Source organism: Alligator sinensis, unplaced genomic scaffold (assembly GCF_000455745.1).
Source record: "Alligator sinensis unplaced genomic scaffold, ASM45574v1 scaffold1509_1, whole genome shotgun sequence".
In the NCBI taxonomy this organism is placed as follows: domain Eukaryota; kingdom Metazoa; phylum Chordata; order Crocodylia; family Alligatoridae; genus Alligator; species Alligator sinensis.
The window spans coordinates 430,910-447,671 of NW_005842711.1; the positions used below are offsets into that span (position 1 = coordinate 430,910).

Consider the following 16,762-nt stretch of genomic DNA (forward strand, 5'->3'; position numbering starts at 1 on the left):
AACCAGAGCTACAAACTTAAACCCGTTTCTACTAGTGATGTCTTCAAGAGGTAACAGTCCTTCACACTTCAGAGTGAACTGTTGAGGGAGGAGTGTTATCTCTGTCCTGTACAGGGAAATAATTGCTAGGGTGCTATGGACAAAATGGTTCTCTTTGTATTTTAAGGGTAAAAACCAGGTTTTCATCATGTGAAAAATGGTGGCTTCATCATATTACTGCATGAGCTATGAATTTATCATTCAAAAGGAGCCCAGGACTTACAGGTTGCATGTAGTCAAGCATTGCTTCATGTTCCACTGATGCACAGGAACTGTTATGGTAGGATGTGACAGCTCTTAAAAACACAGGCAGCAAAATTGTACAAGGGTTTGGCACAAGAAGTAAAGCCCAGCATTCAGCTGCAAGTGACTGAGAATTGAGGGTAGCAGAATGCAGTTGATCAAATAGGAGGCTGGCCAGGGTGCTGAGGCTAATGTTCAGCACAGTGATGTAGGAATTTGAGTAACAAGAAGTTGTAAAGGCATCTGCCTCCAACAGAACCCCTCAGAGAACAGAGCACATCTTAATGTCATATAGGGCTGCCAATTTCTCACTTGGAGGGAGAGTAACCACCTCCCAATTTCTGCAGCATTAGGGGCTTTCTGTAGATGGTTTTATGCAAGTTTTGGTCAGTTTGGGCCTGTAAATCCCTGAGGCAGCTGTAAATGCAGGGTGAAGCTATTTATATTTGTGGGAAACCCATGCAGCCTGGAGGAGTTTCCATTAACAGGAACTCCCTCAGAGAGTTTATTGAACAGCTTTCACCTTGAACCGCAATCACAGGTTTTCAGGCTTAGCCTCTGATGGACCTGTCAAGCTGCATTCCTTAGTTAAGGCAGTCACTGGGAACGCAGCATTTGTGATCAAAGAACAGTAGCACACAATAACAGCAAATCTGTGCTGGATCCTGCACTCCAAAGTAAGTAGGGGTGATAAATTTGAAGCCCATTCTCTTCCCCGTGCTACTTACATTTTTAGGCCCTGCTTCCCTGTTAATGCTGCTGGTTGCTTTTTGCTGCTTCCTTTGGCTTTTCCTAACACAAGAGTAAGCCCAGTTGTTTGATTCTGAAGCTCTAATCACTTTTACCGAAGCCTAAATAGATCTGAAGAGCTGCACTGAAGGCACATCAGTTCTTAATTTCACCAAGCTGTGCTTAAAGTCCTGAGCTGAGCAGCCAGAAGCAATGTCTGAAATTTTGGTTGCATTGAAGTCAGTGGCAAAATACCATAGGTGACCATAATTGTCAGGGTTTCACCTGAACAGTGGTCCTGTTCATGTTTCTCATGCTGTATCCTATCACTATGTGGTGGTGTTACTTAAGTTACTTATGTTCTCCTTAAACTATGTGTATGGCTGCGCATAAGGAACTCTGCAATCCAGGCCAAGTAGCATGAATCCTTTTGGCTACTTCAGCACATTGCATCAGCCAGTGCATCATCATGAGTGTCTACTTACAGCGATAGCTAAAATCACACATTGAATTTCTATACCCTTGAGTGCTCTGCTTAATTTTTTAGGTTGTCTTACAGCTCAGAGATGCTGCCAGAAAGGAAAAAAGAAAAAAGATGTATTTTGTTAAGGTGGAACTGGTAGATTTGCCACAGAAACTGGAAGTGTTAGATATATCTGACAGGGGACAGAACCCTCCAATTTCAGTTATAGCGCTCAGTTTTGAACACTGTCGTGCACCTAAGTGCTGTGTGCCAGATGAAAGCCTGCATGAAAGTCACTGTTGGCCCTTCCCAGCCTTCTTTGTTTATTCAAGGCACCCTCCTATTTATTCTTTCTTCTCCGTATGCTTAAAGAATGAATCTGAGAGTTAGTCTGGAGCCAGCCTCCTCATGTGGCTATGTCCTGCTATAGAGCTAGGAAGAGTGAGGCTAGGTCTTTTCCGTAGACAGCCTAAACTGTAAGCATTTTCTTGAGAAACGCACCAAGTTACATCAGTGTTGTCCTGCTGGGCAAAGCTCAAAGTAGGTTCTGGGTTAATTTCCATTTTGTGGGATTTTTATTAGTTTGTGAATGGTGAGTAATTAGGAATTCACAGATTAATTCACTGCTTTTTTGAAAAGGGCCTGGTTTGGGTTCGTTTGGCACAGGACAGAACTCAGAAACCTTTGTAAGTGCTGAAAAATGAATGTATGCTAATACAAACAGGATTGTACCTACTTGTCTGTAGGCTTTTTGGCTCCTAGAGTTTTTATATCCTGTCCGTTTTGCTGCTATTACAATTCAGATCATTAGTGCTCCATTTCCTGCAGTGCTGTCTTCCCTTATGTCCAAGACAGAGCAACAGGTTGGACTAGATGATATTTTGAGATCCCTTTTAGCTTTATTTTTCTATGATTCTATGACTTTGACCTTTTTGGCTTACTGTTTCACATTCAGAAAAAATGGGTACATGTGTTTGCACCTGTAAGTGAATTCTGCTGACAGGTTAATTTATATGCCACTAGATGGTAGCAGCCGTTGCAAAATTTGTGATGATTCAAACCTGCGGTCTATTTTGAAACACCTGGAAGCTGGGTGTCATCCGGATGTGGGTTTTTGATGCTTATGCTACTGCTAGTTCAGGGAAAGGTGACACTGTTCTCAAAGTGCGGGAAGTTTCTGAAAAGAAATGGAGCATGTATCAGATACCAGAGTGGTGGGTGTGGGTAGGGAAAATTACAGACACGTGATCTTTTTGCCCACACTCTAATGCAGGGTGAAGGGAAAGGAGAAGCTGGCTATTTTTTATTCAGTTTCCTTGTTTAAAAAAGTCCTTTAACATTTTTCAAAGGAGTCATTCATCGCTTGTGCAAACATTCGTCTTGATACTATCTAAGAGCTGCTTAGTGAATTGAGGTTATTGGTTTATTTCATTTTACTGTGTTTACTGTGTAGAATGCCAGATTTTATACTGTTATGTATTTTACTGGGTGAGTGATATAAAATGAGTTTTGCAAACTTGTGCTTGTTAAATATGTATTATATAACAACCGGGTCTTTAGCACTTTGAGAACCAGACATACCCTGTCCCAAGGGGTTTAATCTCAGCTGCACAGTACAGTTAAAGCAGAGTCAGACAGGCACTTAACATTCTGTGTGTGTTTTAAAAATTGAAGCTTTTGACAGGAGAACTGTTGCTTGACATTTTAAAACTCATTGAAAACTTAATGCATGGAGGAGAAGCTTTTTAATAAGATCGAATTTCTTACTTCCTGGTTTTACAGAAGCAGTTAATCAGCACTGCCCTCTCACTCCCATTTTATTCATATGTTTATTTTGTTTTCTAATCATTGTTCATTTACATCTTAGTCGCATCAGGAATCTTTTCTCTTTGTATAACACTTGATCAGAAAACTAGAAACAAGTTGCTTGAAATAAATCCTGTATTTTTAAACCTTACTTACAGATTACGAGGCTTTTATTCATAAACTACATGTCATCTGTAAAATCTTTTTTTTTGTAGGAAGGGATTAAAAACTGAGCTCCAAAAGTTAAGTTGAAATGTATTTGTTTTGATTCTTCCCCTCCAGCAACCGGGACAGAGAGCCTTTTTCTAGTTTGGAAATGTGCGTCAGCAAAGTTGCAATCTTTAGGTCAGATTTTTTGGATGCAGATATTTGGTATTTTCTGAAATAGAAAAGAATACTTGGTGCAAAATAAAAAGCTAATGTCCGCAGCCAGATTTATCAACTCTTACAGAGCCTTTGTCTCAATATTGCTGTAATCCTATGCCAGTGGTACTGGTTGTATTTTCCCTTTGGCGTATTAAAGGTGGTGGGTGGGGGATGGACAGACCAGCTCTGCAATTAACCTTTCAAAAAAAACGTATAGGTATTGAAGAATACATATACCCTGGCTTCGACATGAGACTCCCTTTGAGATTGTGGCTGTTTGGAATTTATTGTCAGATTACTGACTTGAGTTTTAGTGTTTTTATGTGTGTGTGTTACTGTTTAGTTAAAAGCTTGCCATGTGTGAGAATTAGAGTCACTGCCCTGTGCATCGTGCTCTGATTCACACTGGAAGGATAATTGCAAGCTGCTTGCTCAAGTGGTAAATTTAGTTGAGGTAGCGTTCGCTTTCTGTAACCACTTGGATGTTGACAGTAACAATTATCTGTGGGAAACAGTGCTTGTTACCTCTGCTGACAAAGGCGGTAAACAGCAGCTGCTGTAGTGCTAGTGTTGAGGCTATTAGCATAATTCCTGTTTTGAGTTGTCTGTTCACAGAGGGCCCAACTTGGGGTAGAAAATTTTAGCAGGCAAAGGAGTTGGGTTTTTTTAGTTCATTTTTTAACTATTGTCTTCACTTTCTCTGTTAATACCATTTCCTTCAAAGCCATTGTAGCTATAATCTTAACGTCATTGCAAAGTATTGGAGAAATTACCTTGACTGTAATATGTGATACATATTCAACTTCTAAGAGCCTCAATATTTGTGCTGAGACAGCCAGTGCATTTGGAATCCTGCATTTCAAAACTAACATGGCAGAATGGTAACTAGACCTGCATGCAGTAAGGTTTGAGATCTTGGCCTTTAACTTTGCTGCCAGGGCAGTATTCCCCTTTATGAGCTTTTACTTAAAAGTGAATGTAAAGCCCAATTACATGCAGGTGTTTGGGTATCAACCTTGAGAAGAATCTGGATAGGCCTCCATGTGAGATGGCTTAGGAATAGCATGTGCTGCATATCTGCTCAGGGGGTGATTCTTTAAGTCCCTTTCAGCCATATGATTCCAGACATGCACTGAAAATTCTTGTATGGTTGGTTGAAAGGAATATCAGGCCTATCTTTTATTTGCTGAAACATCCTGGTAACTTAAAGAGCCTGGGACTACATTGTTCTCTCCTGTACTGTAAGGAGGCTTTGCATCTACTGTGAATTCTAGCCTTCCATAACAATTAGAGGCTGCTAACCCTGGCTAAGCAATCAGGATGTGCTTTGAGAATCTAGTTGAAAAGGAGTTTATTCTCTGAAAAGTTCAGTTCTTTGTACATAATATTTCTGAATTCCACCCAAAAGTGGAGACCAGATATTCACATGCCTTTGTGTAATTTACATTGGGTTTGTAGATTGAATAGAATACAACAGGATCAGGGAGGCAGAGATTTTTGGCTCACTCTGGGTACCACATGCTCCTACAGCCCTTTACCTATAACTGGTAAAAAGTCAGTTAGCCATTTACTACCTCAAGATCAAAGTGGACAGGAAAATCCCAAGTTGCTCTAACTCACACCAGTAGAGGGTTTGGGGTTTTTGTTTGTTTTACCCCTCACTTTTTTCAGAGGTAATTCTTCACCAGGCTGTGGATGTTACCCTGATTTTGGGGCTTATCTCATCTGTCCACTGCTATTATTTACAACAACTTAGTGCTTATCACACAGGTGTAGACTTTTCACCCACCCAGGCTCTGTCTCATTGACTTCATAACATGTTAACTTGATTCACATTTACAAAGCTAGTGTTTCTAAACGCTAGCTTGGGGTTGGGGAGTGGAACGTTAAGATAGTTATATTTGGTTAGCTTTGCTAACAGTTAACATGCAGCTGGAATTTAGTGAGCAACTGAGAATATGGTGACTGAGCTATAAGATCTGTCCTACTACCCACCCTTCCCTCATGGCCTCCATGGCTTTGCAAGGCTAATAACAATAGTAAAATCTTACTTGGTTATTTAGGCACAATGCATACGGTGTACAGAGGTCAGTTGAGTAAGAAAATGCCATTTTTGCATTGTGTGTGTTAATCCTACTCTAAGTAGCTCAGGCTGTTCTGATTTAAGTAATAATTGCAGAGAAGTTTGTTTAACCATAGATGAGGAATAGATCACACTGGGGAAGAGCTTTTCCAGTGTGAGTATTCTTCCCAGATACCAAACTTGTTGGAGAAAAGTTTTAATAAAGGTTAAGTGCTAGATATTTGGAGGGAAATGTCTTTGACACTGCAGTATTTCCAGTGGGTTTGCATTAGGATTTTGACCCTGCAGTTATAGTTGTAATACACCCAGAAGGCTTTCTGTCATATCTCCCAGTCTCACATTGACCTTTGGTCTTGAATTACTGCAACAGACTGTGGATAAGTTGATAAGACTTTTTCTGATCACCCGAGTCACACACTTGGAATTCTGCCCTCAAGAAGGAATCTCAGCCTTTGCTGGCCCACAAGCAAAAGGAGTGTGCAAGTGATGATGCACTGTGAGCAATCTCCTGCTTTGTGCTCAGTCAGCTAAAGTTTTCAGCATGTCACTGCAACTAGGGTCTGAGGATAATGGCTCTAGCAGCAATCTGAGGTATTATTCTTCCTTTGGAGCATCTTCCAGAAAGCAGCATGGGTTCTGTCCCAAATTGGCCAGCCAAAAGGTGGCTCCTACAAATCCATGGAGCTGCCCTGCTTTTCCAATAGGTTTGTTTGTACTTCTGTAGATTGTACCATCAGTTAAACCCATTTTTCCTTTTACTTCATGTCTACATTAGAATTCTGCGAGCACTCGAGAATTCACTTAGGGAATTTGCCACATCCCCTAGCCAGCATGGTTCTGGTGTCCAACCCCCTGATGTGCTTGCCACCATGCTGGCTCAGCTGCATCCACCCTTAGCACTTGGCTTTGGAACACAGCTGCTTTTCTTAAAGCAGCAGCATCCCAGTAGTGCAGACAGCCCTCGTTACGTAAGGCCCATTGAACCATAGTCTATTTTCCTTCTTCCCTTTGAAAAGGAAGGCTCGTGTGCACACCTCGGATGGCTTGGAAATAACTGCCCCTATGTAGACAGCTTGTAAGTGTGAATTTGTGCAGTACATTGCCAAACTCAGCATCATGTCCTGCCCTGCGGTGTGCTTCTCCCCCAGGATGTGTTTGAGATGCGCTTTGCTAAAATGCCAGATGAACCTGAAGAACCTGTGATTCCAGCCTCTTCTCCGGTCGTGGTCCCACCCCCAACCAAGGTGGCTCCCCCTTCATCCAGTGATAGTAGCAGTGATAGTTCCTCTGACAGTGACAGCTCATCAGATGATTCTGAGGAAGAGCGAGCTCAGCGGTTGGCAGAACTCCAGGAACAGGTATTGTATTCTTTTGGGTGTGGGTGTGAGAGTCTAGGGCCGGAGTCATGACTCTTCTAGTGACTTGGGACTCCGGACAGTTTGCTTTTTCCCCTGTGCTTTAGTCCGTCTGTCTGTAAATCAGAGCTGTCACCTTCCCATGTGTTTTAAGTGCTTTGAAATCCTTAGCTGAAAGCAGTTACATAAGAACTGCCATTTACTGGTCAGACCATAGGTCCATCTTACCCAGTAACTTGTGTCGCACTGTGACAGAGAGTGGATGCTGAAAGGGAGAGTGAACAGTATATGACCAGGGTTTTTGCAGCTGTTCCTCTCCTACTTGCAGCCTCCAGCATTTAGGACAACAATAGGCAAACTATTGTACAAGCATAAGGTGTTGCTTTGCAGCACCTTCCAGAACATGCAAAATGTCTAGAAATCACAGCAGCTCAGTCTGCCATTACCAGCAGTGGGGGACTGGTTGGACTTTGAAGCCCAAAGGTGAGCATGTGGTCTGCAGCTACCCTCGGCTCTGGGGAGAATCTCCAGGGAGTCCAACGTGCAGGCAAGAAGCGCTCTGTCTGGATTGCTATAGCTGGCTTTCTCAGTTCCACTTCCCTCCCAATCCATCACATCCTCAGCACTAGCATAGAGAGTGTAGCCGGTGCTGGGGAAATGAGCAGCCTGTTTGATGGGGGAGGTAATAACAGATGATTTAGGCAGCCTGCTTTCTGGCAAGGTGGTCAGGGCCGTTTTAAGACATCATATACAAAAATCAGTTTACAGTAAAACAAAACCAACAAAAACAAACAAAAAAACCTGACCATTTAGCATTAGAGGAATAAAGAAATGAGAGATGGCAGTACTGAAACGGGGAGAGGCATCAGAGGGAAAGGTAATTAACGTGGATGAGGAAGTGAGACTGTGCAAAAGTATCTTGATCTTTGTGTATTCGCCTCTTTAGCTTAAAGCAGTGCATGAACAGCTTGCTGCCCTGTCCCAGCCACAGCAGAACAAACCAAAGAAAAAGGAGAAAGACAAGAAAGAAAAGAAAAAAGAGAAGCACAAAAAGAAGGAAGAATTAGAAGAGAGTAAGAAAAGCAAAACCAAGGAACCACCACCCAAGAAGGCCAAGAAAAGTAACAGCAACAGCAGTAACTCCAGGTCAGCCCTGTCTCTCTCATCCTGCAGTTCTTGTGTTTTGCTGCATTGGCAAACAATAGGAAGTGTTGCAGATGCTTTAATTTAGCTGGTTTGCTCTTACTGGGATCACTTGGAACAGTAACACCTCCTGGCTACGTTAGGTTGCCTCGCTGCAAATGTTCTTGCCTCAGGAAGGACCTTGGCACTGATACCATAATTCCAGATAGCAAATGCAAGTGCAATACCCAATTGGTTGTATTGCATGGTGGGAGTATTATAATGTGCTTCATTAGTGGAAGCTGCCATTAGTGTCTGATATGAAATACTGGCTGCCACTATATGAGACATGAAAGAGAGCTGCAGTTGTTTTTCCCATGCTGAATCCCAGACTCTTGAAGTTCCCTTGCTTTCTTCCTTGCCCCTTTCTTGGAACTGTAAGGACTGACCCATGAAGGAAGAGATAAGATTTAAATATTTACAGCTTCCCAAGTGACAACACGAGAGGACATGATAATTTCAAGTATTTGAAGGGTACAAAACCCACGCAGAGGTTACCAGTAGCTAGGGTGCAATAGAGGCAGTGATGGGTTGCAGTGTAGAAAGAGGAGAAAAATGTTGGCTTGTGAGCAAAAACATTTTGAATTGAAGAACCTTCAGGTAGGAAGATAGCCTTGCCCCCACATAAGAGGTGGAACTTTCCTTATCTTCTGCCCCCGCTTCCCACTTCAGATATTCAGACTGGATGAAACCAACAAAAGATCTGGTGGGGCACAGCTGTAAATCATTTGCAGGGAAGCAGACTGACCTCATCAGTCTCTTCCTTCTCTAATGCCATAGGCCTCTGGCTAAATAAGCTGTTCCTACTAGCTGCATTAGCACAGATGTGCTGGGAATCTGGCCGAAATAAGTCTCAAGTTAACTGTGCTGCCTTGTAACAATAAAATAAACCTAGCTTCACAAAATCCTTAATGGATGTACTTTCCTTGTTCTCAGAGTAAAGCCAGAGTCCCACGGTATTGCAAGTCCCTAACAGCTTGTTCCTGATTTGTGAAGATTCTTTTTCCTTTTTTCTTTATTTAATGCTTGCTGCTGCTTGCTTCCCCTACCATACAGCTACTAATATGTGAGTGAGAGGGATCCAAATTGCTTAAAACTGAAAGCGAATGTCACCAGGCAGAACCTGGTCATCTTCCTCTGCCCTCTCACCCACAAACCCCTGCTATACTTCTACTAACAATCTATGAACAAACAACTACCAGACATGGTAGTTACATTTACAACTTAATGTAATGTAGTCAAGGTTACATTTAAGACATTAGTGCCAAGGAGCAGCTTTTTGAACATCACAGCATTTTAGTGTTTTCTATAATAATGTTTTATAATTATTCTTAAGTAGTAAGAAGGAGCCTGTGACAGTGAAGAACAGCAAGCCCCCTCCGGCCTACGAGTCTGAGGAGGAGGAGAAGTGTAAGCCAATGTCCTATGAGGAGAAGAGGCAGCTGAGCCTGGACATTAATAAGCTCCCTGGTGAGAAACTAGGCCGAGTTGTCCATATCATCCAGTCGAGAGAACCCTCACTTAAAAACTCCAATCCGGATGAGATTGAAATTGACTTTGAAACATTAAAGCCATCCACGTTACGGGAGCTGGAGAGATATGTAACGTCATGTTTACGGAAGAAGAGGAAACCTCAAGGTACCTTTCACCCTCAAAGCAGTTTACTTCACATTCCAGCGATGTATTCCCAGTCTTGTGACATGGGCATGTGTAGAGACAGATGGGTGCCCATCCTGGGTATATAGGTGTCATATCCTGGCTCAGTGAAAGAGAGGATCTGATTTCAAAACTGCTACTTTTCAGTCAAAACGTGGATTTGACTAAGCATAAAAGCATATGCATTAAATCTTACTGCTGGACTTCAGCCCATCATATCAGGCCATTAAATCTTAGTGTCCCTGTACTTTGAGCTGTACTGTAAATAGTTCCTTTACTCTGAACAATATCAATGCAAAGAACACATATTATAGCACTAGTTAAAGTGGAATATTATATGCTGTTTCAATCTGTGCAGACTTTTCCTGTGAGAACCTTTTTTTTTCTTTTTCTTTTTAATGTGCAACACAGTGCTCTGGGCTGCAAACTCACTATAAGAATGTGCAAAAAAAAAAACCCCAAAAAACAAAAAACTCCAAACTTCCTATAATGGAAATGTGCTTCCATGCCAGACTAGGGTCCTAGTATGTGAAATGGCTTGCAAATGCATAACCCTGACCTTGAGTCCTTGAAAATTACATTTTCTCGTGTATGAGCTGTTCTATGCTACATTTTTTTTTCCTGCCAGATTTTGGAGCTACAGAGATTTTTTTTTTTTCCATTTTAATGAGCCAGTCTGTAGCTAATGCTCAGATAAGTGTTTTAAAAGTTAAAACAAATCCTTTTACAGAGTCAAATGTGGATGCAGGTCCAAGACTGGCCAGCAGGGCTTGGGGCCTTAGCAAGATTGTAGAAGACCCTCCAGTGGGTCCATAGCTGAGCCTTAAGTGACAGCATTTAAATGCAATAAGAAAATAATTCGGCCCATTTTTAGAGATTTTCTTTGTATTGTAAGAGAACCTTGGAGATTTTAAAATAGAAATTCCACCAGCCTTAAAAGGTCAAACTTAGCAGTACATGGCTACTGGCCTTAGCAACACTTGTAAATGGATTTTAGTGTTTTGGAAAGAAAATCAGCCCAAATGCTGAAGTGTAAATGCCAACTGTTGCAAGTGCATGATCAGCTTTTTCTAGCACAGATTTCAGAAGGACTGGCTCCTGTCCCAGGAGTATGTTTATGGAGTTTTGGAACCACTGTAGTTCACTGGGAAAATAGCACTCTTCCAATATTTCTATCACACTTTACTTCCTTGAGGATCTGTTAACTGCATGTTTAAGGTTATTTAGAGACAAGCTGCATTATTGCCTCCTTTGCCAGGAAAGTGATCAGGAAGGCAAGTACTCCTTTTCTGCCAACATTCAGGACTAGGTAGGAGAAGAGGGCAAGGTGGTGAGTTTGCTGTACTCAGCTGCAGCAGCACTTTAGTTAGCCAGCTAGCTATGACCCCAGCCCTAAAACATGAGCACATAAGCAGTCTCCAGGCCTTGGAATTGCTTTTAGGAGCAGCATTGATGTGGGAGGACCACACAGCACAAACTGGATTCTGGGTTATTTTTGTCACACTTTGACAATATTGTACTATTATCTTGTTGCAGCAGAGAAAGTGGATGTAATTGCTGGTTCCTCTAAAATGAAGGGGTTCTCCTCCTCAGAGTCTGAGAGCACCAGTGAGTCCAGCTCCTCCGACAGTGAAGATTCAGAAACAGGTTAGATGCAGCTTATTTAAAGACTCGGTCCTATACCTGTTTTCTGTATAAATAAATATGTTTTCAGTACTGGCTTGGTCTTTAATTTTTTATCTTTGTAATTGGAACAATGTACACAGTGTAGATCCTGCATGTTGCAACTACCCATTTTGGACCCGACCTATGAAACGTGGAGATAAGGGGGTTGCCTCTGGCATTTTCCAAGCACCGCAAAATCATTTATAGCTTTACTCTTCTGAGCCAGATGGGCTGCAGGAGCCAACGTACAATATATGCCAAGGTACCTATGTCCAGCCCAAGACTTAGATTCATATTTCTAGAGGAGCTTCATTCTCTCTATAGTTTGCTCATGGGGTGTAAAGTGTTCTCACCACAAAACACTCCTGCACCAGAGCTGTCTGTTAGAGAATGCTTGAAGAAATGGATTTGTGTCCAAGAAATAATAAAGACTCCAAACTTCTCCTTTTTTGGAAAAAGTGTAATAGTAGAGGGCAAAACTACTCCGCTTAGCCTTTTAGAATGGATACAGCCTCCAATTTCTGTGATTTGGGCACATTAAATTGAGGTTGTTTTCACACTTATGAAATAAGATTTTTAAAGTGTGTGTGTGTGTGTGTGTGTGTGTGTGTGTGTGTGTGTGTGTGTGTGTTCCTTTAAACTGGTTATAGCATTTCCTGTCTGTCTTAGTGAGCAGAGCTGCGTAATTAAGGTGTTTTTTCTCTAGCTGCCAACTCAGGTGGATCCTGAAAGTTAAACCAGGCTCTTTCTGCCACATAAATCACCAGCAACAAAGATTTTACTACTTGAAATTATATGAGTCTGCAGTTGGGTAAAACAGAAAATAATCCTGCTTCCTTTCCCATAGCTGGATTGGCTCTGCAGTGCAAAAAGTGTGGGACCCCCCCCCCCCCCCAAAAAAAAAACCAAAACAAAACAAAAAAACAAAACAAAAAACAAACATGTTTGCATTGTTAGAAGTGCTGTGGCCAGAGGATAAGCTTGCAAGGCTTTCATTTGGCCGGCAGGAATGTAAGGCTGCACTTCCAAAACTTCAAAACAAACCCAGCATGAATGTTGCCTGAATACCTTCTCTGCCCTCCAGAGAGCAGCAATTAGTATTTCTTGGAGTAATTTTGGAACCTTTACTTCCAACAAATTCCAGCTCTAAGGCTGTATTTTCTTTGGAACAAATCTGGACTAAAACTGTCTTTAAACAGAACACATTTTGAGTTGCATGCTTTTGTCTATTTTTAGTATACATTTAAGAGGAACTCCAGAGATTTGATGCGTTAGATGCCATTCCCTCTACTGCTGGTCAAAAGGTACCTTTCATTGGTGCTGAATCCTGCCCTTGTGATAGTACAGTGTGATATAGAAAAATGGTTTTCTGCTGTTAGACAAGACTTGAATCAGAGCTGCCACTTGTACACTCTTGCAAAAGATGTTGTATGCTTGTTTTATTTCAGTGGCTTCTTTTCCATTATGTCACATGGTTGATGCTGTGTCAGACCTGCCAGTGCTCCCATGAAAATCTTTAGAAAACTTTAGACTTTTCTGTCCTTCCTTCCCTTTGCTGCTTTGTTCATTCTATTCTGGATATGTGGGTATGATAACAGGGTGCTTTTCCTCTCTGTTCCTGCCACTTATTCCCAGCCTAGTCTTATTATCTGCAGAGTTGCAAGCATTGATACTGTGGCCAGTTTTAGCTAAGTCAATAGAGTTTAGACCACTAGATAACCAATGTATAAGCCATAAGGTGCTAGAGTAGGGCATAAAGCAAAGAACAGTCTTGCCTTCGTGTAAATGTTCTTCCTCAGCAAGCAGAAGTTACCTAGACAAAAAGGCCTGCTTTACAAACTGTTCTCAGAAGCCTCCTTTGGCTGTACTGCAGTTTGATCCATCTGATTAGATGGATAGAAATATAATTGAATGGTTTGTTTGCTGCCCTGTGACTGGCTCCAGCTATTGTGGTTGGTGCAGAGGGAAAACCTCCTGTTTTTCTGCCCAAAGCCCTTTATTTTTCTGAACACTCAGAACAGTGTGTTTATAGATGCCCCTGCAAGTCAGGCAGCATTCTTTGTCTGGCACAGTCTCAGCATCACAAGAAAGCACAACATCCAGTTAGTTTGTGTGGGATATTGAGTTAAGCTTTCAATTTCAGATGAAAAGCTAAAGGAAAGCGTTTTTTTCCTGCTTAGTCTTAGCTGACTTGAGCCCCAGATAGCAGCAGCTTCTTTTAGATGAAAAATATGTGCTTAGTGTCTTCTTTAGTTACGATTCTGGGGTTTTCGTATAGACATACCCAGGTCTCTAACATAAGCACAATGTGTACCAATTGTACTTGAAATGGTATGAGTCAGTAGGGTTCTCTGGTAACGGCAGAGTACCATAGCAGCTAGGAGTTGCTAGACAGATGTAATTAAAGCCTTAGTTGTGTGCAAGTTTAGCTTGATGTCTGGGGTATTTCTGTAAGCTGACAGTGTGTGCAGCTTTCAATTTCCTTGCTGTGTAACTTGTCACAGACATTAGTGCCTCCAGTGTACTCTGCTGCACTACTTTGGAGGTGCTTGAAGAAGAACTTTGCCTTTTTCTTGGTGTTGTCATTTCCACAACAACAAAATTGACAGTAAAACTCTTTTTCCCATTACCACTCCTCTTTCTCTTGCACCTTGGATACCATTTCAGGGGTGACCAGGCTAAACTTTTCAAAACAGGCCTCCTTAGTTTGGTTGCCTCACTCCATATGTGTCCATCTTGGGTTTGATTTATCTGAGGTTCTTAGCACCCCCTAGCATCTCTTGGTGCTCAGCATTTCTACAAGTCATGTCCAAGATAGGCCACAATGGCCACCAAAATAGCAGGTATTTGGACAGCGTTGTTGCTGGAGAAATTAGGTGCTTTCATCAGAGCCAATGGACTATACTGTGCCTTTTGGTACAGTTAACAGTGTTTTTGTAAGCCACCTCTTTCTCAGGTGGAGTTTGAAATGGAATCTTTCTCGTCAGATGCATCCTTTTAACAGCTTTTCTGTCAGATTAAACTTCCACTTTTTATTTAAAAAGCTGAATCCTACGGTATCATTCTTCCATTACTGTTTTTTTCAGAATGTAGCAGCTTCGCATGGTAACTGATAAATCTTTATCAAATGTTCAGGCACAAAACCAAAACAGAGTAAAACTAGTCTCCAGAATTTCTTTTTAATGTACAGTGTTTGAATATATAGAGATGAATACTTATATTTTATAATACTTAGGTACCCACAAAAATGACACCTTTCCTGATTTAGATCACTTGGGGGGGGGTGTGTGGGGGGGTGTGTGTGTGTGTGTGTGTGTGTGTGTGTCTAAAATTCTCTTGTTTTTCTGACCAATATAAAAGTTGTTGAAGACCCTTTACTACAGGGTAGTAACTTTCACTATTAACATATAGAAAGCTGTTTCCCATGAATTGAAATGTAATTGTTGAAATGTTTTTAGAGTTGTATGTTTGATAACTTTATGTAACTTTGTATGATATTGTTAGTTCATGATACCTTTATTGTAACAGCCCTGTTGCTGCCCTCCCCTTTCATTTCCTTTTCTCTGTAATGTTTAAGTGAGCAGCATGAGTCTGAAGAACCTGTCATTTTCTGTTGTAAAATATATTGATTTGCTAATAGGATGATCTTGGAAACACCTGCACTGGCTAAGTGGAAAATTAGTTTTAAAATTGACTGATAATCCCAAAAATTGTACCACAATTTGAGATCTGCTATCTTGCTCTCTTATATAATGACTTTGCTTTAATTTTTCCTTCTTTTTTGCCCGCTAAGCCGCTGCTTGGTGAGATTACTTTGTTTTTGTGCAATCTATTTGTGGCCTTAAATCAGCTAAAAATGTTGATACTTTAATTTATTTTACCTTGGCTTGGATTTGCTTTGGCTTCTCATAAAGCACTTTGATACATGTAAACATGCAAGATAGTTAATTTTGTCATGTATAAGCAACATCATATCACGGATGTTATAACAAGTGTGAAAAAGTTGTGTTGAAATTGCACTTCTGTCCCAATCTCTTCCAGATTGCTCTCAGTAGAAACAGCACACGGGTTTTGCTTCACTTAGCAGAGTGGTGGTTTCTTATGGCTGTCTGACTCTTCTGTAGTCCAGAGCTTGTGGAAAGTTCTGGGTTGACATTTTTCCCCAACTCACTTTTATTAATTTGATGTCTTTAAACATCAGTTTAGAATTTCTGACTGAACTTGTTAAGCATTCTCTCTTGTCATGAGTGCTCATTGGAAATCAGTGTTTGCAGGTATTGTATGGTGAAGATCGAGGACTAAAAACTAATACCAGAGGGGGAGGTGTGGCCTGGGCTATGCAGAATGTCAGGCTGGATGATCTTAGCTTTAACATTTGTGAAAGTCAGTGCCAAATGAAGAGCTTAGTATAATTGATCCTCATTGGATTTAGCAGTCTCAAGATGATCTGTAACAAAATTGAAATCCACCCTGAAAACATGGTTGGTGACAGACTACACTCTGCCATCAGATTAGCTGGAAGTTACATCCTCACTTTCTGACATCCTTTATTAATTTACTGTGATTTGCCTCTTCCAATCATACGTGCTGGCTCTTGAAGCATAGGCAAGACCAAGTGTACGTCAGTGAGAGAAAGTATGTGGTGATCCTGGAACACTTAACTGGTAGCAAAACTGAGAGCCTGCTTAGCCTCTTTTGGCATAAGTATGTCCCTTTCCTCTTCAGTACAGGGTGAAAAGCTCAAGGTTTTGATACTTTAGAAATGCAGGAAGTAATGCTTCTGGTGAGTCAAGCAATGCAGAAATGTACTTTTTTGTTTGGTTTTGGTTTTTTTCATTCAGAACAAAGAGTAGTCTTCATGTTTCACAGCCTTTCTCCCATCTTTCATGGCTTTAGTGCTGAATGAAGTGATATTTTGATGCATACTTCACCTAAAAGCCTTCATGTATTACTGTGGCCAGATTTTATCTAGCAGACCCAAGGTGTCTCTTGGGAAGGCCTCAGAGAATTTGGCAACCAACTGAAATTGTTTCTGTTGCAGTAAGCACAAGAGCTAAACTTTTGACGTGGTTTGTTTCTCCTACACTTTTTACAAGTTTTCCTTACGTTCTGAGACCTAAGCTGCTGTCCAGCCCAGAAGTAAAAGTTTGCGGAGATATTCTGCCTTAAATCTAT

General features: G+C 41.3%; 1 protein-coding gene across 16 annotated transcripts in view; it reads left to right on the forward strand.

Moving 5' to 3' along the window:
* Positions 1–16,762, forward strand: part of BRD4 (bromodomain containing 4) — a 131,057-nt gene that overhangs the window by 97,373 nt on the left and 16,922 nt on the right. For 14 of the 16 annotated variants that reach the window (XM_025216162.1, XM_025216165.1, XM_025216166.1 and 11 more), the window contains 4 exons: positions 6,878–7,087; positions 8,031–8,230; positions 9,603–9,904; positions 11,459–11,569. In XM_025216162.1, the coding sequence (XP_025071947.1) occupies positions 6,878–7,087; positions 8,031–8,230; positions 9,603–9,904; positions 11,459–11,569 (823 nt within the window). The remainder of the gene's footprint in view (positions 1–6,877; positions 7,088–8,030; positions 8,231–9,602; positions 9,905–11,458; positions 11,570–16,762) is intronic. The other 2 variants (XM_014524941.2, XM_014524943.2) reach the window with 1 other exon arrangement.